Source organism: Elaeis guineensis, chromosome 7, assembly GCF_000442705.2.
Source record: "Elaeis guineensis isolate ETL-2024a chromosome 7, EG11, whole genome shotgun sequence".
Lineage (NCBI taxonomy): Eukaryota > Viridiplantae > Streptophyta > Magnoliopsida > Arecales > Arecaceae > Elaeis > Elaeis guineensis.
This window is the reverse complement of record NC_025999.2, coordinates 2,528,803-2,555,415: the sequence shown is the minus strand read 5'-3', so window position 1 is coordinate 2,555,415 and position 26,613 is coordinate 2,528,803. Positions and strand designations below refer to the sequence as shown.

General features: G+C 37.6%; 1 protein-coding gene across 1 annotated transcript; it reads left to right on the top strand.

The window, feature by feature from the left end:
* The first annotated feature begins 1,473 nt into the window (after positions 1-1,473).
* Positions 1,474-20,363, top strand: LOC105049360 (probable aminodeoxychorismate synthase, chloroplastic). The gene is given in 14 exon segments (XM_073260173.1): positions 1,474-1,894; positions 8,835-8,966; positions 9,093-9,160; positions 9,273-9,337; positions 9,569-9,635; positions 9,927-10,214; positions 10,291-10,431; positions 10,851-11,111; positions 15,108-15,226; positions 15,329-15,431; positions 15,585-15,667; positions 18,052-18,125; positions 18,128-18,701; positions 19,530-20,363. Coding segments are annotated over 14 exon segments (2,841 nt in total). The 5' UTR covers positions 1,474-1,551; the 3' UTR covers positions 20,053-20,363.
* Positions 20,364-26,613: the final 6,250 nt, after the last annotated feature.

The following is a 26,613-nucleotide window of genomic DNA, read 5'->3' as shown; positions in this document are numbered from 1 at the left end:
TAAATAAATTTATGCATGCTTGTGATTGAAAATATTTATTGAAAATAATTATTGAAACTGTTTATGATTGAAATTAATTGTTGAAACTATGTATGATTGAAATTATAGTTGAACAATTATTATGATAATGTATGATCATAAAAGAATGATATGATTGATTTGACTCGAATATCATTTATTTATATTATTTTTAAAAATAATATATGAATTGAAAGACAATATGAATTTGACAACCTGACTGTGTTGAGAACCCCGCCAATAGGGGTATATACGTTGGCAATTGACTGTCCTGAGGGTTTATGTCGTCAGCGAGACCAGCGGTTCCAAAGGACTTGGCTGCCAGCTGATTTGCAGCCCACCGCAAGCAGATACGCGGTATTATGACCCTGCCACAGGAATAATGTGGTCATAGTCATGGTTGGTAAGAAGAACTTAAGAAATTGATGAATTTAAGATGAAAAGCATAATTTGAAGTTATGATGAATTAAATTTTATATATGATTGATAGTATGATTATGATTTCATGAAATTACATATTGATTTTGTTATTATCAGTAAATCGATATGTATAGTATTATTTGCCTGATTTATTCAGTTAAAAGTATACATTGCTTACTGGGCTGTTTAGCTCATGATGAGTTTTATGTTTTTCTTATAGATCCAGAAAATTAGCGTGATGCGGGATTTCGGTTGGGAGAGTGGTTAGAGATGAAGTTAGCTCAATTAATTTAGGATTTTCTCAGAATTGATTCAAGACTTTTATTTTCTTTAGTGTTGACGTTGTCAGACAATTATTTTTCTTTGAACACTAAGTTTTGATTTGTTATTTGAACTAAGGTTTGGATTTGTTAAAAATTTTAAAAAAATGATTTAACTTTATGTGGAAGATATCATGATGAGATGCCTTGCATGCTTATGGAAAAAATTTTCTATGAGTATGCGGCGGTTGCCATGACCCTCGATTCAAATCGCGGATCGGGGGCGTGACAAAATTAAAAATAGATAAAATATATAAGAATAGTGTGGAGTATTATTCATTGAAATTAATGTAATATATGACAATCGATGAAATATAAAAATTTTTATTAATTTATTATAAATTTGATATCACTAATGTAATGTATATTTTTTTCGGTCCTCGACTGCAACAAATAGCCCCAACAGGCACTTCACTCGTTGGGAAAAATCGTAAATTATAGTTGAGGCTCAGGGCCAGGCCACGGTCGATGAGTGTTTTTTGCGGTGCCATTCTCGGTGATGTTCAACCATTTTCCTAATTCTCTACCAAAGGAATGATTCTTCGCTGTTCAGCGCGGCTGACGCTTGCCCTAGAGTGGCTAGAAACGCTTCCGGATTAAGGTAACACGATCCGACTCTTGTCTCTATCTTGGCTCCACGATAACAATACATTCCCTGCACGGACACCGGAACCCCATCTCAATGAACGGGCCACGGGGAGAGAGCCGCCTCGCGCTCCTCACCGCCTCCGCTCCAACTTCTCGCGTATATATATTCCCAACAGTTTGAAGGGACAAGAACCCGAAGCGAACGATGGGAACGAGTTGCGGGATCCGGTCATCGCCCTCCTCCTCCTCCTCCTCCACCTCGTGGGGCCTGAGCTCCAGAGCCCACCCGCGGGGCCTCGCGCCGCGGCCTTCGCTGTCCTCGGGGTCCGCCCCTCGCTCCCTCGCCCCGAATCCCGAGGCCGCCGCCCGAGCCTTCCGGCCGCTGGTGATGGCCCGGCGGCGCGGCTATGGTGGAGGGCTGGAGCGTCGTCGGAAAGATGACGACGAGGAGGAGATCTTGAAGGAGGAGGTCGTGCGGACGCTGTTGATCGACAACTATGACAGCTACACCTACAACATATATCAAGAACTCTCGGTTGTTAATGGCGGTGAGATGAGCTCTCCCCTCGCTCCCGATCGCTTTTTTTTTTTTGTTAATACTAGCGTGCTCTCTTGAATCATGGAATCCAAAGTGATCGACTCAGTTTCATAGTCTCTGTGCAAAAATTGTTTCTTTCCTTTCTTTTTTCTCTTGATTTGGCTTTCTTGATGGCAATTATTTATTTCCATGATGCCCGCGGTAGTTCTTGAATCAAGATTTGCTCCGTGCTATATGATTTTGTAGTTTTAGGATTTCATAATCAAATTTTATTTCAAAATAGTCGAACTATTCTATTATATGTGTTGACATTTGCTTGTTTGGGAGCTGGCTTGAGTTGTAGTAAAAGAGAGAATTGGATTATGGGCATATCTAAGGGAGAACAAGGGTTTGGATCTGCGAATGAAGGTTTGCAAGGACTATAGCAGGATTATTTTACATATTGTCTAACATTTAGTCTTCATCAAAACCGTGATTTTGAATGTGAATTATTCTCATTGTTCTTTTATTTTCTTCCCGTGGAAAAGTGTTTTCAGAGCTGGATGACAAGCATAACAGAGTGTTAGTCTACATAGTGATGTTATTATCAATGCTATGTTTTGTACTATTGGGTTAGAATTGTACATAGTGAATAACCAGTACAGGTTTTGTACACCTTAGATTTAACTTGGATGGACAAGTCAAAGTTAGAAATTAATAATGAACAGAAGTGTGTGATCAAGTATGAATTGTTGAAAACCACTTGACATATATGGCACATGGACACAAATGCAGGATATGGGTATGGCATAATGCAAATATAATGACATGGAAAATCTTGCGAATGACAGGATATTGCATAGCTAAAACATGACCCATATGCATATATTTTTTACATATATGTGGAAAGCCACCCATATTGCATATTGGGTTATCACAACAATGCAGTCCATACTCCATCATAATAACATCAACATAACAAGCCCTAAAATTTAATAATACATCTTCATTGTTAAAATGTTATCATTTATAAATAAGAAAGGAAGAGAAATAAGGAAAGGAAGTGCTCCTCATCCTTGGAGGCATTTGGAATTGTATCTTGCCACATTCATGAAGCATCTGGATTGTGTTTTGTTCAAAAAGGTCAAAATTATAGCATATAAAAAAGAAAAGGATTCGGCCATACTTAACAAGCATTAGTGTTCAATATTTTTGATATGAACATGATATCCTAGGTTGAGATGATTTGGTAACAGGTGATGAAAGCAAAGTCTGTTGTACCGATATCGGTGCCTGTACCAGCACTGGATCGATATGATATGATACCGATACCATACCGTACCGACATACGGTACGCTCCGGCATACCAGTTCAGCATCAGTATAATTTTTTTTTATTTTGTTTCATTTTTTTTTGGATCTCCAAGTTATTAATTCATAATTATAATCCTAAAATTACATTATATTGCATATTATTGAATATTTGGATTCAATTTTTTAGTTCAATAGCGGCACAGAGAATCTTGATCCAAAATTTTAAATATATATTTATTTATATTATATTACAATCTATCATCCTAAAATTAAAAAGAAAATATATAAATGTGCATTAAAATGTATCTAAACTTTTAAAGTACAAAGCAAAAAAATGATGTACTAACCTCAAGATCTGCTCTATATTTAATATCTCGTCGAGTGTCTGTGACGTTCGTAGATATCTGGATCATTGGCATAGTCTGGAGAAACATCAGTCCATCCCTCTAATCAAGAAGTATTGTACTCCTAAATATTCATCTCATAAGGCATCTTCTTTGGATTGTAAGACATCTCAAATCTCTTACTCAAACTCTGGTTCGAAGAAGTATCTTTGGGATGATAGTATGGTTATGGAGAGTCCATCCAAATATGTCGATAGCAAAATTTGATACGTAAGATGCTCTAGACTGCATAGAGTAGTAACTACTAGAAGACGATGCCTCGGATGCACCATATTCATATGGATCATAAGGTGACTGCGGGTAATAGGATCTATAATGCGATAATGATCTAGATACATCTATGGATCTTACTTTACGTGCAAGATCGTCTGCAGCTGCATCGTATGCTGGATGACCTCTAGAAGCCTGTCATTTATATGAAATTGGCTCCCCACAGTCTTTATCGACTCGTGCACCATGGTCCCTATCTTGTGTGGTATGTGTAAACTGGGACTCATCGGTGAATCGAATATCATCCTGCGACTGTGTCTCATAAGCATGGTCTTCTGTCCTCCAGCTTTTTTCTGATCATCAGATTCATGACTACTACTACTACTGTATCATCATCACTCTCTCTGATCTCCGAATCTGAGCCAGATAGTTCCTGTACTCTCGAGAGTGATGCACGTACAACTGTCTTTTTTTTTCTCTTTTTGTGTCCCTCTGTAACTGAGTTTCCTATGATTAGAAGGATAGATGTCTTGTTGCTGACCACCGACCTCGTTTAAATATTTCTCGCTCAAACCTCTGCGAGGATGTATCGGACATCGAGTCATGTGATGAATGAGTCCTCTGTGTCCCCTCAAGCTGTGGCTGATCAGTTGAAACCTTATGTGAAATATTTTTTTTTTGCCCATTGCCCTGGATCCACCTGATCTCTCTATCTATCACACTGGCTGATCATGGAGGGGACCCTGACTCATCAAGCTCTGGCTCTTGTTACTGACCTGCAAACCATCTGATGATCGGATAGTCATCTTCGTCAGCATAATCATCTAGTGTCGGATCAGTGTACTTCAGTTGTACTTCTTTCTGAATGCATTTTAGCTTCAATCTCAGATTATAGTGAACATATACAAGATCATTGAGGCACTTTTGTATCAGATGATTTCTCTGTTTACTATGGATAAGGACGAAAGTCGATCAATTATGCTCGCAGCCACTAGTAGAGACGGTCTGGAAAAGAATGCGGACAGCCACACCTCTCAAATGTTCTGCGGACATTTCAAAATGAATCCACCATTCAGCTACAAAAGCAAAATTACATATCAAATTTCATGATATTATTAGACATTTGATGTCAATCTAAGCTGCTCATTATTGATATGTAATTTATCTGGATTGATCTGCTTTTTGCTTACGACAGTTGATGGGACTCCAAAGCTGTCTGATCTTTCTCTAACTGTTTCGTCTATAAAAAAATATATTTATTAAATTTATAAATATATCGTTGAGTACAGATCGAATTTAGTTAAATAATTACATCTGTTTTAAACTAGCATACCCTTGCAGATACAAGGATGCGATTTCTGGATCGGGCATCATCTTATATATCACATTACGAAGAGCAGCAAGAAGCTCGTTATCCATATCTATCTCAGGAATGGTGTATTGGAATCTCGAATTCAAATAGTAAGTTACAGATAAATTTCATAATTGATTAAATACACTTTTATAAGTATAAGAAAAAAAATATTTTAAAATATTCTTGAATCCGTGCTTACTGGTTAGATGCAAATCTCTATCCATCTGATAGTCCCAACGGTGCTCAATGATGTTAATGAATCCTTGAACATGCTTCGAATCATTCTCACTGATCTGTTTCTTTGCCCTCTCCATCATGTAATATAAGAAGCCCACCTGGGGGTATCTTTCACTATCCACAGCGTGAGGCACCTTGTATAATGGCTTAATAGCCTTCACTATCTTCTCAACCTGCTGTCAGAATGACTGATTCGTCATCAAGTTCTCCACATGACTTCTATCAGTGTCGGTCCTCGCATATCTGCTCTCCTGCCACTCGATACTAACAAACATCTGACTTAAGGTTGCTTTTTTCTGAAGAAAACTATCAAGTGCTATGTAGTTGGTAGCAAATTATGTGATATCCAATCTTAAGATCTCCCTTCCAGTATACGTCCGCATCAATGAAAGGACTCATGTGTGATTATAGATGAATCTAGTAATAGTCTGGGCAATCTCCACTACCTACTGCGCCCTACGAATCTTTCCAAATCCATCAATATAAGATCAATACAATGTGCAGCACATGGGTCCAGTATATCTGCGATCGCTGCTCCATCAGCAACTCTTCGACAGTCTTATATTATGGTTCATTATTTGTAATGACTTGCACGACATACTGCTCATCCACTGAATCAATCAACTCCTCCAACAACCAAGGATATATGCGGCATCGTGCATCTTATCTGAAGCATCAATTATTTTGTGAAAAATATTTTTCCATCACGGTATGTTAAAAAATTAATGATGCTCCATCTAGTAGGATCGATCCAACCATCATACATCACTGTCAGTCCGTATGTGGGCCATTTATTCTTATAAGAAGCAATCCATCTCTGCAGATCCTTCTTCTTACTATCAAGAAGCTGACCATAGATATCTTTAGGTCCTGGCAGATCTACACCCTGGCCGACAGTCTCTATGATTGAAATGACAGATCAATAGTAAGGATTGCCTGCTGTATTTGCTGGAATATGACTGAAATGAAACCATGATCCAATAGCTCACCACATATCCTTCTTCTTATCTTTTTTCACCAGTGTCAATCCTTTGCTGCTTTGAATCTTTGCTGGAAAAAGCATGTGGATTCAAATCATGGATGGTGGTTCCTGCTGGAATATCTCTGGAGGACCTCCTCCTACTGCCAAAAACTCTCAACAAAGATGAAATGCTGTGTCTGTTCCCTTTACCATCGGGCTCTCTAACTGAGGTAGTCTTTCTGAACTCGAATTCTCCCCTACTGATCACTGATTCAGACCCTGATTCGTAGCATGATGGTCCAAATCGCTCTCTATGTCTGGCCATCTCTTCCTGTCGGTACTGATTATCTAAGCTCGTCTGAATGGTAGCCTCAAACTGTGCCTTCTCATCATTTGGAGCGGAAGCCTCTTTGACTCTTTAGAGTATAAGAAGGTGGCTCTGCAGCTCGACGGTCTACTTTCGCCCTCTTCTGCTTTGCTCTTTTCTTTATTGCTTTCGAATTAGCGAAGTGCTTCTTCATCAACTGTCGGATCTCCTGTGGATATTTCTGACACATGGATATATCAGGATAACCATCAATCAGGTGCTGCTTCAACTTAGTCATCCCTCTCTCTTAAACTCTGTGTTGCACCATTTATATTTTTAATGATGTCGAGCCAAGAACATCTCATCATGATCCCAATCAATGTTATGTGCTGAATCTTTCTTCTTATTCATTTCTTAAGTATAACAAAACACGACAGTTAAATAATTATTAAAAAAATATTATATATAAATTTTAAAAAAATTTAATAATAATTTTAAAACTCATAAATTCAAAAAATATGTTAAATACTTCAAATAATATTTTTGAATTAACTAAAATATAATACTAATTTTATATATTTTTTATTTAATAATATTTTTTATTATTTAAATAATTTAAAAATATTTTTTAATTTTAAAAATCTCAAAAAAAATTGGAGGTTAGATTTAAGTAGCTTGAATTATTCTAAACAGGATTCTGAATCTCTGATTTTATATTTTTTAAATTTATTATTTTAATAATTTTTACGAATAAATATATATTTAAAAAAATATATATAATTAATGATCCAATCAATGTCACGCTCTGAATCTTTCTTGTTACTCATTTCTGCAAGTATAACAAAATACGGTAGTTTAATAATTATTAAAAAATATTATATATAAATTCAAAAAAATTTAATAATAATTTTAAAACTCATAAATTCAAAAAAATATATTATATGCTTCAAATAATATTTTTGAATTAACTAAAATATAATATTAATTTTACATATTTTTTATTTGATAACTTTTTTATTATTTAAATAATTATAAAAATATTTTTAAATTTTAAAAATTTTAAAAAAATTCGAAGTTAGATTCAAGTAGCTTGAATCATTCTAAACATGATTCTGAATCTCTAATTTATATTTTTTTGAATTTATTTTTTTAATAATTTTTTATGAATAAATATGTCTATATTTAAAAAATATATAATTAATAAAATCAATAATTTTAGTGTCATCATATAGATCTTCTAAAGATCTATCATATATGATCAAATCATACCAAAATCACAAAATTTTGACATGATTTTTTTTATTTTCTTACTTCTTCGTTCTTGTCCTTTTTTTAGCCACAAAAATATAACAAAATAAAATATTTATTAAAAGAACAATATATTACCTTACTTTTGATCAAAAATCAGCATCTCCTTGAACCAGTGCTGCAATTTGACAGAATTTTTTCTCTTTTTTCTAATTTTTCGGCTCGTGTCGTCGAGTGCCTGAGAGCTCGAGAGTTCTCTGAGAGAGCTCTCGGGTTTCTCTCAGAGAAAGCATCTGGGCTGCCACTAAATGACAGCCCAAGCCCCACTACCCCCCCCCACACCCCCCACACCCACATGGCATTGTCGGTACGGTTTCATTCAACGTCGAATTGTACCGAATCGAGCCATACCGTCCGATTTTAAGCGGTATGGCTTCGAACTGTGCCGAACCGTCCGGTTCGGTGCGGTTCGGGTATTTTTCGAAAAAAATGGCTGAATCGGATCGGCTGGCCGCCGGTCCGGTTTGGTACGCCCCGTACCGGGCGTTTCAGTCTGGTACGGCATTCCTTGGATGAAAGTATGAAGGAGACACTTGTATGTTGTGGGGCTGGAAGTCATATGAAGGTGTTATGAGGTGGACATATGAGAACTTTTTGGAGATCATCAAGTGGGACTCAAGAATGGCTGTTGATTGAAGATATACACTTTGCAAAAACAAATAAGTAAACAATATAATTAATCTCAAATAAATGGATAAAGCTTGTGGCTTATGTTTATTGCTAGGTATATCAAATTCATTGTACTAAAACTAAAAGTATGAAGCACAAGTTGTTTCTGTCACATGAATTATTAATTTCATGTCCATTTCCACTTTTCACACTTAACAACATTCCTCTTCTTGCTTGCCATTCAATAATTGTTTACTTTATTGCTCAGTGCCTCCTATGGTGGTTCATAATGATGAATGGACATGGGAATACATATACCATTGCTTGTATATTGAGAAGGCTTTCGATAATATTGTCATATCTCCTGGACCAGGATCTCCAACATGTCATAAAGATGTAGGTTAGTGGTAAATTCATGTGATTTCTTCCACATGCAGTTTTCTTCTGTACTTGGTAGTTGTCAAAGTTCCATCGACTAACCTAAGATTGTTTAATTGGTAAATTGGAGAATTTTATGGTTTTACAGGAATATGCCTTAAAATACTTAGTGAGTGCAAGGATATTCCAATCTTGGGTGTTTGTCTTGGCCACCAGGTTTTGCTATAACATTCTGGTGATCTTTAAGATAGTGTTTATCTGTATTACTTGATTCGATCACTGTTTTATTTTTTAATTATTCTTTTTCCATTAATTCCAACTATCACAGGCCTTGGGATTTGTACATGGTGCTAAAATTGTCCATGCCCTTGAACCAATTCACGGACGCCTCAGGTTAACTCTCCAATGTTCTAACATAATTTGTATTTTGCGGAGATTAAATTTCTTAGAGTAGTCAAACATCTTCTTAGTTTAAGTAAATTCTTTACTGTTTCACTATAAGTGGTCCACATATTTGGGGTTAGCTTCCATTAATTAAAACTCAGCTTAGTTGTTTTTCCTAGAATATTAGCATGCACTTTGGATCTATTGCGGTATTTATTAACTAATTTCTTGTTTCTTCAGTGAAATTGATCACACAGGATGTGATCTTTTCAAAGAAATTCCATCAGGAATGGAATCTGGTTTTAAGGTGAGTCCATTTCCACACATATCAAGAACCTCGACACTATGTACCATGATTTTTGTAGTCAATTATTTTGTTGTATTATTGTTTCAAGTCCGTGTATCTTTCTATGAGTTACTATGCTCTTAGTCTAGTTCATGATGTGTGCATGCTTTGCAACATTTTCCTTTTGGAAATCCACAATATCATTTGCATATCTATCAAATTAGAAACAAGAATTTCTTTTTTCTCATCTCTAGTTACTGCAACCATGGACTTGCTCTATCGCATCTAAACTGAAACTTTATTAAATTGCAGGTTGTGAGGTATCATTCACTTGTAATCGATGCAGACTCACTTCCTGAGGAACTTATTCCCATAGCATGGACTACTTCTGTGCATACACTTTCTTTCCTGGGAACCCAACAATCTGATATTATCCTTGGTTCTTTTGGGGATAAAGCGACTCTACAACCAATAGGTTTTTTAGATGGTAAGGTAAAGGATAAAGGAATATCCACTATTAACAACAATGTTAATGGCTTAAAGAGCACAAAAGTACTTATGGGGGTCATGCACTCTAACCAGCCTCATTATGGTGTGCAGGTACCCTGTATTAACTTGTTTTTTAACATCTGATCTTCATTCAAATTCATCATCTAATTGCTGTTTTGGTTTTCAGTTTCATCCTGAGAGTATTGCTACTTCTCATGGAAGGCAAATATTTAAGAACTTCAAAAAGATGACAATTGACCATGGGTTGAGGACGTCACTGCTTCATGAAAGAAAGGTTCACAATAGTGGTAAACAGCAAATGTTTTTAGTACGTTATTCTTGCCTTATATATTGTAAAGTTTCACCATTATTCTATTTTAATTTCAGCTTTTTACAATTATTATACTTAATAACAAATTTCCACCTTTTACAATTATTATACTTGATAACAAATTTTAAGTGCAGCTAGTATAGGGTGTGCCATCCTGTGGCATGTGTCATGCTGTAATAAAAAATAAAAATAGGAAAAAGAAAAGGACATAAGATCTCTTTTTGATTAAAAAATTTAAAAAGGAATTTAATAGATGCTAGTGCTGGATGCTGCAACTAGCCTAACACAGATAGGCTGGTATTTTTAACTTGATTTACCTCACTATTATAAATCAATATATTTACTTATATAAACATCGGCTTAACTCAGTAATTCTTGCTTATTTTAGATTATTTTTTATCACTGACGTGATGCAGGTGTCTCATGCATGTCAATCATCAGAATTTCCCAGGAGCAAGATATTACTTAACAAATCAGACATGACACACCACTTAGATATGTGCAAACCTCCAATTTTTGCATTTAAAAGCATGGAGGTAAAGTATGTAAGAATGCAATGGAAGAAGATTGAGGGCTTAGCAAGTCAGGTAGGTGGGTCAGAAAACATTTTCCATCAGCTGTTTGGAGATGAACATGCTGAAGACACATTTTGGTTAGATAGCTCCTCAAAGGATCAGGTATGGTTAATATGTTAGGTGATTGTCTTTGCCAAGATATTTTGTTTGCTTTGATGTTTTCTAATGTATGTGCTGATAAAACCTAGGATAGTACTCCAGTAACTGTTGAAACTCCCCATGATTCTCTTCATTATTTGAAACATCATCTAAATTTATGGACTGAAACATGCAATTCTGAACTTTATAAAGTTGATATAGTAGCAACACTACATTGTTGCCTTCTAATATGGGTGCAGTTCATTCAATGTTTGTTGAAGACAAAAAACATAATCTTAAAAATTCTTCCAAGTATTTACATGTTTCACCTTTGTGTTCTTTAACTTTATATTCTGAATTTATTTATTTCTATCATGTTCTCCTGTCTTTCATGCCTTGACTTTCTTGACTGTTGAAGAAATACTCAAGATGGTTATTAAGCAAACTGTGGGCCATGGTCATAGGATGCTGGCAGCTAAAGTGGAGATTTTGTGGTGGATGCATGGTAAAACAAGTATGGTTTGTTTAGAAATTGCTACAGCATGGAAAGGTTTTGGATACCACCTACAGTTATAAAGAGAGGAAAGCATATGAGATGGTCTATGCTGTTACTCTGGGTCTAGAAGAATGGGCCATGAGGGATCTTATTATATGTCCTTGAGGGGTAAAGAAGGTGAAGACTTGAAAATAGTTTGGTTGAAGCAATTAACGATGTTCGAGTATAAGTGAGATTTCAATAGACCAGGCCTCTGTTAATTGAGCAACCAGCAAAGTAGGATCAATATGGACTAAACTGAATTGGTGATGCGATTCTTTGTATGATGCAGATGAGAATGAGAGGACCGGGGATCCAGCTGTGTGAGGTCAGGGTGGAAGCATGGAGGCAAAAGGGTGAACCTAATTGGGTTTTGGAAGAGATAGGTCAAAGATGCCTGAAAGTAGAAGACAAATGTGTTGCAAATACTGCCAGGATGAACCTGGCAGTGATTGAACAAGGCCTCTCCTATCTCGAACAAGTCTTAGCGTTTTATATAATTGTGGAAAGTAAAACAATATTTTTACTTTTATAATACTTTTGATCGAAAAATAATTACAACTAGAACTAGAAGGGTTTGAATCTAAATTTGAACTGGATAGGATGGAGAAAAGAAGGTTTATAAGCAAGCTAATCTAGGCTAGTTGGATTGCACCAACCAAATCTCTCGATCCAACCATATTCTCACCGGTTTTACTTGGGCTTCTGATGTTTCAACTGATGTTGCACTAGCTTCATGCGGGACTTTCCAGAGTTGCACTAGAAGAAGAAGAGCCTTCAAGTCACATGAAGGCTGCTATGGAGTCAACACCACAGCGAGACAGAGTCACACCACCATGAACTCTCAAAAAGAGAACCGAGAAGCTTCAGTTCAATTCTCAGTATTTATTACAATTCAAAAATAAGGGGGATAGAAAGCAAGTTTCGCGGATCCGGTACCAGAATCCATGCTGGCCGGCCGGCAGTATGGGTCCATACCGGATCGGAATGGCGCGAACCGATACAGGGAAAGGAAGCGAACTGAGAGGAGAAAAAGAGAGAAAGAGAGAAATAGAGAGAGAGGGAGGGGGAAGAAAGAAAAGGAGGGAGGGAAAGCCATCGGAGAGGCTGTCGGACGGCCTCTGGTTGGCCGCCGGACGGCGCAATCCACGCGCGCAGCGTCGTGGTAGTTTTTTTTTTAAAATATGAAACAACGTGAAGCCGGCAATTGGTTTGCTGGCTTCACTGTTTTTGAATTTTTTTAAAAAAAAAGTTAAGTGAAGTAGGCAAATCAAGTGTCGGTTTCACTATTCATTGTCCTTTTTAAAAAAAGGCGATTCTCCGACCGCGGCTCCACCCTTGCGGTTTTTACCGCCCGGTGGCCCCAACGGCCACCCGACAAGTTCTGGTGGCCCCTCCACTGGCTACGCTTTCCTTCGGTACGTCGCTTCCCCCTCTCTCTTTCTTGCTCGTTTAAAAGTCCTACGGGTGATGGTCGAGCCGCGGAGGCTTCCGCAGTCCTCCGACGGCCGTAGCAGGCCACCGCTGGCCTCCAACGGCATTTGTTCTCTCTCCCTCTCCTCCTCCCTCTCTTCCTCTCTTTCCCTCTCTTTCTCCCTTGATGCTAGTGTGTGCCACTTTCCAAGCCAGAACCGTCTAGTTCCCCACCGGTCCAATTCGACACGTTCTAAACCACCTGATTCGGGATGGTTCTGAAAACCTTGGTACAAAGATTATTTATATTATTCTAGGGCTCTCATATTGGTAGAAATTTATAGATCCCATAGAACTTGACTAGGACTTGAGAAATTTGCAACGCAAGTTTCTAGAAACAAACCTTGCACCTTAAGGGCAATTTGGATGCTAAAATCTAACAGATGGTGACCTATTTATTGCAGGCGATGATCGGATGGGATAGTAACTGCTGTCTGGTAACTTGTAGCGGACTCTGACTTTCTTTCGTTATGCTAAGTGGTTATTTTATTCTAGATATTGAAGAATTTGTCATTCTTAATAATTGGATTCAGGAATTTTTCTATAACTTAAATGACACAATAAAAGCTTTTTTTTTATTCTTGTAGTTATTGGTATGTGGATCAGATTTCATTCAACCCATGGTTGGGAACTATTGATTGGTTTAGTCTCCAATGATTTTGGATTGGTTCATGATGATCAAATTTTACTTACTCTGTTTCCACTTTTCCAGTTATGCTAGATACAATTGTGAAATATTGGACCTTTGATTATTTAAATCATGTATCTCCTTCACTTGTAGTCATTCATCATTCAATGAATGAATGAAGAACTGTACTGATGGTGGTCTTGTCACTATCAATTGCCTTATGATGGTAAGTTCTGGCCTTCAATTTATAGCATTGGACTGCACTGAACCGACCTCCACTTTTGAAGCCTTAATATCATCCAACCCTCAAGTGACGCGATTCAACTTGCGTTGGAATGCTTACTCAATGATGAATGCGATGAAACTGGTCTCATTCTGAAATCCTCTATATGATTATTATTTATTTATTTTTTAGGTGAATTTTCATATGCGCTGCTACCTAGACACTGTCTAACGCCACTTTCAAGCTCCTTGGGTACTTGTGAGTCAGTTGCCCCCACTTATTTATGCTTGGCTATCAATTTAGTCTCCCCAGGGGTCAGCCATGATTCTCTAGTGCCATTCTTTTGACCTTGGCATGATTCTAGCAGAGGCTTTTCTAGTCTACGTCATTCTACCAAAATTTATGCTTTGGATTTTATGCTTTTTAGAAATTGTAATCACTTGACAAGGTAGCGAACTTGAGATGATTTTGACAAGTTGCATATCCATTAGTTGAGAGTTCCTAAATTAATGATATTTTAAGTAAAAAGGCTTATGCCTAAGTGCAACACATTTCCTTATGTTACTGTTCTATATCTTTGTGGAGTCTTGTGCGGTGTCTCAGATTATTTGCTTGAATTGAAATGTAAAGACATGGTTTTTCTTTTGTTACTTTGTCAGTAAGTTCACTCTTTAGCTGCACCTCACCTTCTTCTTTTGAGGTGAAAAACAGAGAAGCATCCCTCTTGATTAGTGGGTAACGTTGAACTGATCATCTAGAGAAGCACTCATGGAAACCATTATTAGTTTACTACCATTATGTTAGTTCCTTTTTTTTCTTAATATCAATGAGTGTATGTTCTATGTAAACGAAGGTCATGAAAAGTTTCTTGGTTGATTACTGTCATTAATATGAAATTTTAAATTACAGTTCACTCATCAAGCCCATATCTTTATTTTTGTGCTGATAAGTTGGCTCTTTTGCCACAAAATTGTGCTTTTGTAAGTAATTAGGAAAGGAACACACTGAATGAACATTTTTCTTTATTAACTTATATATATGATAATCCAAGTGTCTTTGTATGCATGTATGCGTGTATTATGATTGTTGTTATTTGAAGTTTGGTTTTTGTTAACCTTGTCAACCAGGTTGATTGTAAGTTGTGACATCTATTATTTTCAGAGCAGGGCACGCTTTTCTTTCATGGGTGGTAAAGGGGGGTCTTTATGGAAACAAATAACATTTAGGCTTTCTGATCAAATATCTGAACACACTCGCCATGAAGTTGGACACACAAGCAGGTCCAGACTTGCCTTAGTTGCATGTCATGTGTTCTGAAAAGTTACTGTAACTTATATTAAATGTTTCAAGGCGATGATATAGGATTGGACACTGTATTGCAGGAAAACAACAAACAATTTTGGAGGTTACTTATCAATTCAAGATGGTTATGGGTCAGTGCATACAACATTTCTCAAAGAAGGTCTATTTGATTTTCTGAACAAGGTATACATTATATTTTGCAATTTTTTTCATTATTTGAATTATGCTATAAAAGTGGTAAGATGTGGAAGGTCATGAATATATTCTTGACTACCTTGATGATTTTAAGTTTATTTTCTTAACCATTACTCTCTCTGATTGTGACATTTCTGTCAGGAACTACAATCATTTTGTTATGACAAAAAGGATTATGAAGGGTTGCCATTTGACTTCTGCGGTGGATTCATTGGCTTCATTGGGTATGTTTTAAGTTATTGCCATGTTTTTTCTATCTGATAATGCCCTTTTTTTTTGGTGAAACAACTTGTTAAATTTCGCTCATTATGAGTTCTAGGATCACCAAATCATAAATCATTTCTTCATTGCATCTCTTGCATCATTTATACCATAATCATAACCATAACAAACATTGCTTATGCTTATGGTTATAACTTATAACTAATATATGAGAACCAATACAAAGGAAAGAAGGGTGAAAAGGAAAGAGAGGACAATTGTAGCACAAAAAAATGACTATTTTTTAAGAGGTTAAGTCATAAAAACTGTTGATCGATAGATTTATTAGTACATAAAAAGCCACATGGTGTTTCTTTCACTCAAAGAAAGCATGTGAAACAAGATAAAGTGTTTTATATGCATTAAGAAATAGGTTGTACTAAGGTTCGCTGAACCATCTCGATTGGACGGTTTAGGGCATTTTGAGCCATTTTGGTGGCAAACCGGGATGGTTTAACCGAGCAAAACGGCACATCGAAGGATGGAGAGGGGAAGAGAGGAAGAGAGAGAGGAGGGGAGGAAGATAGGGCACGACGCCGTCGGAGGCCAGCGGTGGCCCACTAAGGCCACTAGTAAATCCATTGCCAGCGTCACTGTAGTCGGGGTTTTAAAAAAAAAAAATCTCATGAAATAGGGGTGATCGTCCTATTTCACGCTCACGGCGCCGCAGGCCACGATTGCGTCATCCGACAGTCATGATGGCCATCTGGAGGCCCTCCGGCGACTTTTCTTCCCTCTTTTTCTTTCTCTCCCCCCTTTCTCTCTGTCTCTCTCTCTCAGTCGAGGTTTGATGGAAAAAGCAGAGGCCTTAGCAGCCCTCCAAGCGTGCCAGCAGCCCGCCTGTGGCCACCGTCAACGTCTCCTCCGGCCACCCTCTCCTCCCCTTTTTTCTCTCTTTTTCTCCTCCTCAGTTCCCTTCTTCTCCTCGTGTTGGTTCGTATCAGTCCGATTCGGCATGGGCTTCCACTGAGCTGTACCACCGGCTGGTCAGCACACATCTCGATTTCAGATCCGCCTTCCTTGGGTTGTACAGTTGAGTTATTTATCAAGTTTATTTAACTTTATTATGAAATATCAGTGGCAATTTGCATGTGTTTCGCATATATGAGATAGGTAACTTCCATTTGTGGTGGACCTACATTGTGAAGCAATGCTCTAAGACTCAGGGGGATCGACCCACCCAAACCACCACCTGGGAGCTCTGGGCTACCCCAAGACCCAAATTTTTAAGAAACCCATTTTATCTGGTGGGTCATATGGTTGAACTTCACAATTTGGGTAGGTTGAACTGGCCCAGTTGGTTGATTGAAGTCTGAAAAAAAGGAAAAGAAAAAAAAAAAAAGAAGAAGAGGAGGAAGTGACTCTTTACGGATCGATTAAATAGCAAAATGACGATGCCAGATCCATGAAGGGGGGGTGATTGTTGCTGAATCTTACCTCCCCATACGACATTGATGCTATCAGATTGTTGGCAGATTGCATCAACATTGCTGGTTCATTGGTGGACCGTCTTGTCATCCTTGGAACAATGATGGATGATCTCCTTGTTGCTAGATGTACATAGGAGGAGCCTTCTGTTGCCAGATCCTTGACGGTAGGAGCTCATTGTTGCTGGCTGGACCCGAGAAGAAGAATACATTCTGTTGTTAGTTTGGGATGTGGGCTGGCAGTCAAGAAAAATTTTCCTCCCTCGCCTTCCCTTCTCTTCCTCTTCTCTCCCTTCCTTTCTTCTTCCCTCTTCCTTTCCTCTCCTTTGCCTCGAACTGGGAAGGAATGAACCCCCATCCCTTTTTAAAGATGTACAGAGGATAGGGATCAAAAAAAAAAAGCTGTGACCTGGTCCACCAGTTGTTGACCTGTGGTCAGACTGGTAACCCATGACCTGGCCACTTCAGCGGGTCAGATGGGGTCATAGGGTTATAAACATTGCTGTGAAGTTCTTATCTCTTTAAATTTATATTAAATACAAGGTATCGTGATGCATTATTTTGTCAACTGATGGGAATGAAAATATGGTAGAATGCTTAAGGAATCCTTAACATGGAGGAAGGCTTGAAAGTCTAAACATCAGCCATACCTAGTAGGTTATACCTTAAGCAGATTCATCTCTTAATATGACAAAATTCCAGCTGATTTATTAGCCAATTTGAAGAATTTTCTGGAAGATTATATAGACAGGTGAAATCTTTATTTTTTGTACCTGATTTTGGCTGCATACTGTCCTTTGAAACTAATTTTTGTTTTTGCTTCAACCTCCGAATGTACCTTCAATCTCTTTTATTTCCTTGCCACTTCTTTTATGTTACTGCAACTGAAACGCATTAACTCTGATTAATCAATCAAGCAGGTACAATCTTAAAGTTGAATGTGGCGCATCATCTAACGGCCACAAATCAACGACTCCAGATGCTTGCTTCTTCTTTGCGATAACCTTGTAGTGATTGATCATTGGAATGGAGATGTATACATTCTGTCCCTGTATGAGACACACAGTTTTGATACCAAAATGGGATCGTGTGAAAGCTTGAAAGAGATATCATGGATGGCTGAAACCGAGAAGAGGCTTATCAGATTAAAAGCTAGGGCTGCTAAAAAGCTCAACATACAGAAGTCACCATCTAGACCTTCTAACCAAAATAAGGATAACTTTGTTGTTGATAAATCAAAGAATCAATATATTGATGACATTGAGAAGTGTCTGAAGTTCATTAGGGATGGAGAAAGTTATGAATTGTGTTTAACAACACAAATGAGAAAGAGGGTTGACAAAATAGATGCTCTGAGACTCTATCTTAATCTAAGAGGTCAAAATCCAGCTCCATATGCTGCCTGGCTGAATTTTACCAAGGAAAATCTATGCATATGCTGTTCATCTCCTGAAAGGTTTCTGCGATTGGATGGGAATGATGTACTGGAGGCAAAGCCTATTAAGGGTACTATAACTCGTGGACGAACACCTGAGGAAGATGAACATCTCAGATTACAACTGCAATACAGGTAAGCATACTGATCATTCTCTCTCTCTCTCTCTCTCTCTCTCTTTCTCTCTCTCTTGTGTGTGTTGTGGGGGGGTGGTTTGGAAATCTTTCCAAATATGAAAATGTGACTATTCTTTAAAATTGCATATGATTGCATCTGCAGCTTGGAAACATTTTCTAAGGCTTTATGATATAGAGGACATCGATTTCATTTAGCTTATTGCTTCAGTTTGCCAATACATCAATGAGTAGTTTTTCTAGAAGTTTCATATCAACAAAGCTAGAATTCTATCTATTCCCAAAATCTTCTCTTTTTTTTTTTTGCTTTTTTTTTATACACTGAGAAAAAACCAAGTTTGGCTCATAACAAATATTACTGTTTGTGCCACGACAGATGTTATCCTATCAACTTAAAAGGTACAGAAGGCTTACAGCATTTTTCTCAAGCTGCAGTAGATTTGTTATTCCCATGCAATAAGCTTGTTTGCCATTCTATTAATATGATACTTGTTAGATTCCAAGTGTAGAGGAATTATTTGACCCACCCTTTTGTTCCTAAATGAAAGAACATTATTCTCTGTCCATCAATACCTTTGTCTATGAATTTGGTATTATAACTGTTTCGCTCTAGATGTTCTTGCCTATCAGCTTATCTTCTTGAACCTTGCTCATGCCGTGAAAGGACTGTAGTGCTGGCAGAATGTGCTCGTCAGTAATGTCATATATCCTTTCATTTTATGTAGGATTCTTCATTTCATCAATGAATGCATAAATTTTGAATTTTACTGTTTTAGATAAGCTGCTTACGTTGGCTTTTTTTTTTCCCCTTTAAATATCATTTTAATAGTGAAAAAGACCAGGCTGAAAATTTGATGATCGTAGACCTTCTAAGGAATGATCTTGGTCGGGTCTGTGAACCTGGCAGTGTTCATGTGCCTCGTCTAATGGAAGTGGAGTCATATGCGACTGTTCACACTTTGGTCAGTACCATCCAGGGGAAGAGGAAATCAAATGTAAGCCCTATTGATTGTGTTAGAGCTGCCTTTCCAGGTGGCTCAATGACTGGAGCACCAAAGCTAAGATCAATGGAACTTCTAGATTCTCTAGAGAGCTGCTCAAGAGGAGTCTACTCAGGATCCATTGGATTCTTCTCATACAATCAGACATTTGATCTGAACATAGTAATTAGGACTGTTGTTATACACAAGGGAGAAGCTTCAATAGGAGCTGGGGGGGCAATCGTGGCATTATCAAACCCAGAAGATGAGTATGCTGAAATGATGTTAAAATCAAAGGCCCCAAGGAAGGTTGTCGAAGAGTGCACCAGTGAACTGGATTTTTGTGACAGCTCATTCAAGATGGTCTCATGATGTGGTGCTGGGACATACTACAACTTTCACAAGATATCTTATATTTAACAAATGTTAGCAAGTATTTAATTGATTCTTTTCCCTGTGTCTGTATTAATATCCCTGATTGGGAGTGTTGCATGGTGGTAATAACTGAATACGGAAGGCGCTGAGGATGTTTTATAGCTTTTTGTTTTTGTATTAATATCCCTGATTGGGAGTGTTACGGTGGTCATAACTTAATACGGGAGGCGCTGAGGATGTTTTATATCTTTGATACCAAATAGTGTAACCTTATGTTGTTTTGAGAAGTTGATGAAAATTTTTGTCTAGCATACATCTGTTATAATTTCCCTGAGATTTGTGTTTTCTGATTGAATTGATTGTTGATGTTGCATTGCCACCATGATCAATTATAAAATGGTGTGCGCATTGTTGTCTATATTGTATTACATAAGTAATGTGCTGATGTGGCTGAGTGAAGGTGTGAAATTTTATGAAGTGAAAATGGGAAATAGTTTTAAGTACCTATCAGGTCCATGAGAAGAAAACTTACTAATTAGAACACGACATTCTGCACTAATAATAAAGTTTCTTTTTGCACAATAGTCATCTTTTAATGATGCATCTATCTGAAGTAAATCTAAATGTTTCATTGAAGTTAATGCCACATTACTGCTCGATGCTATATAGTTTATTGTAAACTTTTCTCCATGTAAAGATGTAGTTTATTGTAAACTTTTCTCCATGTAAATCATGAGCAAACGAATATAGTAAGCAAGAGGGGATTAATGTGATGACTTTGTGAGCTCTTAATTTAATTGATCCGTCCCACTGGTTCTGTTCTTCTCCCAGACCTTAAAGCTGACTTGTTTTCAGACTATCCTAGCAACTTGCATCTTTTTACCTGCTAATGTCAAAAAAAAGGCAGCTACTCCTTTCAATATACACAATTTTTTATAGAGTTCCAGAAGCTATAGCATGAAGAAGGTCGGAGAGTGGTTTCTTTCAGTAATTTTTTTAAAAGAAAAAACTTGCCTTGTTCATCTATGCACTGAAAAGAAATTGAAACGGAGCTAATCCTTCTATTTGTGTATTAAACATTTATTGCTTACACTTTCGGAACATGGAAGGAAGGCTTTCTTTCAGAAGAAATTCTCTCTCTCTCTCTCTCTCTATATATATATATATAATATGTGTGTGCCCATGCGAGCGTGTTTAGTGTTGCATTATTATTCGCCAGAAAGATTATGAATATTTATATAGAAAATAATATGATTAGTTTTTTTTGATAAAATCCTGGATTGTGATAAAAAATATTAGAATCGATTTGATTCATGATTTATATGGACTAGAGAATATTGCAGTATGAGTCAATTATTATGTTTGTGGTTAAAAATCTAAATGAATTTGGATCCTTAGTTTGATTGAGAATATTAAGACTTACATAGAAAGAGTGTGAGAATTTGTGTAGATATGTTTCGTTCTATATTAATTATTAGTCAAAAAAATTTTAGATATTTGTACAGAATCAAAAAATTTGAATAATATTTTTTGATTAATTTTTTGAATGAGATTCTGGATTATGACAAGCACGCACTCGCACTTGTATGTTTGCACATGTGCATGATACATGCACATGCATCTATTTGTAGGGTCTTCCATATCTACGGTCACCGACTATAGATATCTTTAAGATGAGCACCCTTAAGTTTATATTTCTATGTAGGTGCAGAAGACAGGTTCCCCTGGATATGTGCATAACCAATTACTGATATTAAATAAAAAAGAAGGTTGCCAATAAGGCAACAAGAAGCCTTTATCCCCTAGCCTTATAATGATCTGCACACGTACACACACGGGTTGGGGGAACTTTTTAACTTTTGTCTGTGAGTATGAGCTGTTATCAATCCAAATTGACTGGGGAGGAGAATTTCGCTCTCTTCTTCAATTTTTTCGTAAAATTGACATTACCCATCGTGTTGCTGCTCCTCACACCCACGAGCAACAAGGGGCTGTCGAACGTCGTCAACGTCATATTACGGAAACCGGCCTATCCCTTCTTGCTCATGGATCCGTGCCCATGTCATACTGGCACTATGCCTTTGAAACGGCTGTTTTTCTCATTAATAGGATGCCATCTAAAATCTCTAGTGATGTATCCCCCTTCGAACTCATTCACAACAAATCACCATCCTATGCCTTCCTATGAATTTTTGGGTATCTTTGCTATCCTCTTCTTCGTTCTTACAATCGACATAAAATAGAGTATCGGTCTCAACCGTGTGTATTTCTCAGCTATAGTCCCTCTCATAGTGCCTATCGATGTCTCGATTTAAAAACAAATCGTATATATATCGCTAAGCACGTTCGTTTCGACGAATCTACCTTTCCTTTTCAATCTCAGTCTTCATTAACTTGTTCACCACCATCATCTCCCTCTTCCCCACCTTGGGGCGTTACATTACTTCACCCTCCACAAGAGGCCACCCCACTACCATCCGTTCCTCCACTGATTACACATTCTCCTTTGCATCGTCTGTCCAACTCATCATCGGTTGCAACCCCCTTTTCTCGGTCTGCCTCAACACCTTCTCTTATGACCGATAGCACTCCAAGCCCTTTTAGCATTAACGACTCTGCACCTGTTCGGACCAGATTACTTACTGACCTCTATTGCAATTCTTCATCAGCAAAACCTTCCCTTCCTACGCCTTCCTCTACAACTAGCTCCCAGCAAAACAAAACCTCCCCTGACCCACCTGCCCAACCCACCCGTACACATTCCATGGTACTTCGACCCCGTTCCAACCAGCCATCCGCCCTCACCACCACTATCCTCACCATAGAACCTACTTGCTTTACTCGAGCCTCTAAACACTCTAAGTGGCGTGCTGCAATGACTGAAGAATTTAATGCCTTAATTCGCAATGGTACGTGGTCTCTTGTTCCACGTTCATTTTATCAAAAGAATTTGGTCGGGTGTAAATGGGTGTACAGGATCAAGAGAAAAGCTGATGGGTCTCTCGAGCGTTACAAAGCGCGTCTAGTTGCTAAAGGGTTCCATCAGCAACTTGGGCTCGACTACAACGAGACATTCAGTCCGGTTATCAAACCTACCACCATTCGGTCTATTCTAAGTATTGCAATCTCTCCAGGTTGGTCCATCCGGCAATTAGATGTTCATAATACCTTTTTACATGGCAACCTAACAGAAGAAGTCTACATGTCCCAACCGCCAGAGTTTGAGGACCGCGACCATCCAGATTATGTCTGTCATCTCCACAAATCTTTATATGGATTAAAACAAGCACCCCTGCTTGGTTTCACCGTCTCTCCCAATTTCTTCTCCGACTTGGGTTTGTTGCCAGCAAAACTGATCTTTCATTATTTATTTTAAGGATGAGGTCTCATGTCCTCTATGTGCTCATCTATGTTGATGATATTTTGGTAACCAACAATGACTCCAGTCAGATCTCTCTTCTCCTTCAACAGCTTGCTAAGGAATTTTCTATTAAGGATCTTGGTGATCTCTATTTTTTCTTAGGAATTGAGGTTGTTCGGAACTCTGCTGGATTATTATTATCTCAAAATCGCTACATTAAAGATCTTCTTTTAAAGGCAGGCATGATTGATTGTAAACCTGTTCAGATCCCAATGGCAATGACAAAGGATTCTAATTCAGGGGGTGCTCCCCATCTGGACCCCACACAGTATCGCTCCATTGTTGGGGCTCTTCAGTATGTTACATTGACATGTCCGGATATTTTCTTTGCAGTGAATAAAGTATGTCAGTTTATGCAGTCTCCTAATACTGATCACTGGATTATGGTCAAACGCATCTTACGATACCTTCAAGCTACAGCTGATCATGGGTTACACATTCGTCGATCCACCTCTCGCTCTCTCCAAGCTTTCTCGGATGCAGATTGGGTGGGTAGTGGGACTGATAGGCGTTCCACTGGGGGCTATGCAATCTTTCTCGGCCCCAACCTCATTTCTTGGACATCTCGTAAACAGAAAATAGTTGCCGCTCGTCCACAGAGTCTGAATATAAAGCCTTAGCAGATGCATCAGCTGAACTTATCTGGCTTGATCATTATTTCAGGAACTTGGCCATCCCTTACATGGTCCCCCGATTCTATGGTGTGACAATATTGGGGCCACTTATCTGTCGGCCAATCCTGTTTTCCATGCTCGCACGAAGCATGTCGAAATTGATTTTCATTTCGTTCGTAAACGTGTTGCACGACATCAACTATCTGTTCAGTTCATCTCCACCCACGATCAGCTTGCCGATATTCTCACCAAGCCTTAGGTACCTCCCGTTTTAGGTTCCTAAAGGACAAGCTGAAGATTGTGCTCCCGATTCTTCATCTTGAAGGGGTGTATCAGCACACAGTCATTCCAACCCAACATTCTATTTTGGCTAGCACTTTTATTTGGCTCTTTTCTATGTTTAGCAAGTCAACACATATTCATATTTGGCTGGCACTCCTATTTGGTCTTTCTCCTTATTTAGCTATTCTATATTTGGCTTCTCTTTACTTAGTATGTAATCAAGATATTCCTTCTTCTTGTAATTGCTACAATAGCTAGACCTTGTAATCTATATATACTCATATTGGAGAACAATGAAATGTAAGAATCAGAAATTATTCTCAATAAAGATATTACCTTCTTTATTTATACAGAATCAAAAAATTTGGATCATATTTTTTGACTAATTTTTTGAATAATATTCTAATTATGACAACGTGCACTCGCACTTGCATGTTTGCACATGTGCATGATACATGCACATGCATCTATTTGTAGGGTCTTCCATATCTACCGGACTATAGATATCTTTAAGATGAGCACCCTTAAGATTGTTTTTCTATGTAGGTGCAGAAGACAGGTTCGCCTGGATATGTGCATAACCAATTACTGATATTAAATAAAAAGGAAGGTTGCCAATAAGGCACCAAGAAGCCTTTATCCCATAGCCTTATAATGATCTGCACACGTACACACACACGGGTTGGGGGAACTTTTTAACTTTTGTCTGTGAGTATGAGCTGTTATCAACTAAGAGCAAAGCTTTGATATCATGCAATTGACTTTTCTTTCTGCGGAAGCATCAGGAAACCCATGTTGAAAAATCTAGTTGTTGATTTTACTCTATGGTTTTAAGCAGTTCATACAATTGCGATTTTTAACCACTGTGATTCTAATTGGGTGGCCACCCACCTAATATAAGCCCACATTTCAGCCAGCATACTATGTTAATAGCTGAATAAACCAAAAATGAGGCCGCTTCCATAGATTTCTTTAGCTGAACATCCTTGCTAAGATTGAGATACCAATATTTCTTCTAATACTACATGCTTTTTATAAATGCACTCGATTGGCCGGCAGTAGCAATCGATATAATCAAATTTTATTTATCGTTAATTATCTGTAATACTCCTCTCATGTCATTCTCAATTTTCCCAGCTAAATTTTAAAAAGTTTAATACTAGTATGATTTCCATAGATAGTAGTTCGCAAAAATCAAGCTGCCAAGTCACCTGAAAAAGTGTAGAGAAAGAATTAACACCTGTGAGGTCAATTTCCTTATATATATTGTACATGATATGAACATATGATGTATCCCATCTATTCAAATGGCCTAGCAAAGAGTGGGATTGCATCATGTGGATTGCCTTCTTGTAGACACTTTTTCTGAAGGAAATCTTCTTGTAGACACTTGAGCCCTAAATCTTCCTCTACTCTCACAAAATGACAAAACAACCAAGCCCAGAAGATATAGAATACATTACTTGGCATTTCTGGTATTGACAAAGAAAGTATCTTTTCTTTTGGAGGATCATGTTATTCCATTGCAGAATTGGTGGCCACGATTTTTTTCCATTCTGCACCTAATTATGCTAGTTCAAAGGTTCATTATGTCATTTCTGCATTGCTAGTGCAGCTTTTACTGCTTTGTACCATTTAACCAGAATTTTGATTGCCTCAGTTCAATCACACACATTCCCAGTTCTTACAAATATCACGAGCCTCCTGAGTGGTTTGCATTGATCCTCATTTTAATATAAGTATTAGTGAAGGGAAAAAAACTGAAAATGAGTTTAATCTCAAGTGCTCATTCTCCAAACCACCAACAGTTGCAGTATTTCCTGTAACAAAAACCATTAACTTCGAGTTTTTCTGGTTACCATAAAGATGCCTTCCCTACAAGAATAAAAATGGTGGCTTATTCTCAAAATGGCAACTTTAGATTGTTTTAGGTCAAAAAATATTTCTCGATGATAGGGTCATTTTTTCCTCTAACTATTAAACTCTAGTATTATCTTTTGCTTTTATTAGTTTGCTTCTGTATATTACATTTTTCTGAATAACAAACTATTTTTCTTGACTCTTTTCTCTTTTTCAAAATAAAATCCTTCCTACTTTTTTTTTTTTTTGCTTGCTTTTAGAAGTAAGCGATACTACTACAGTTGCCTGAATTTCAGTAGGAGTTATTGCAGGGAGAAGAGTATGATTTCTGTATATTCACAGGCTTCCCAAGTTCCAAATATGCTACTGATCCTCTGTCTG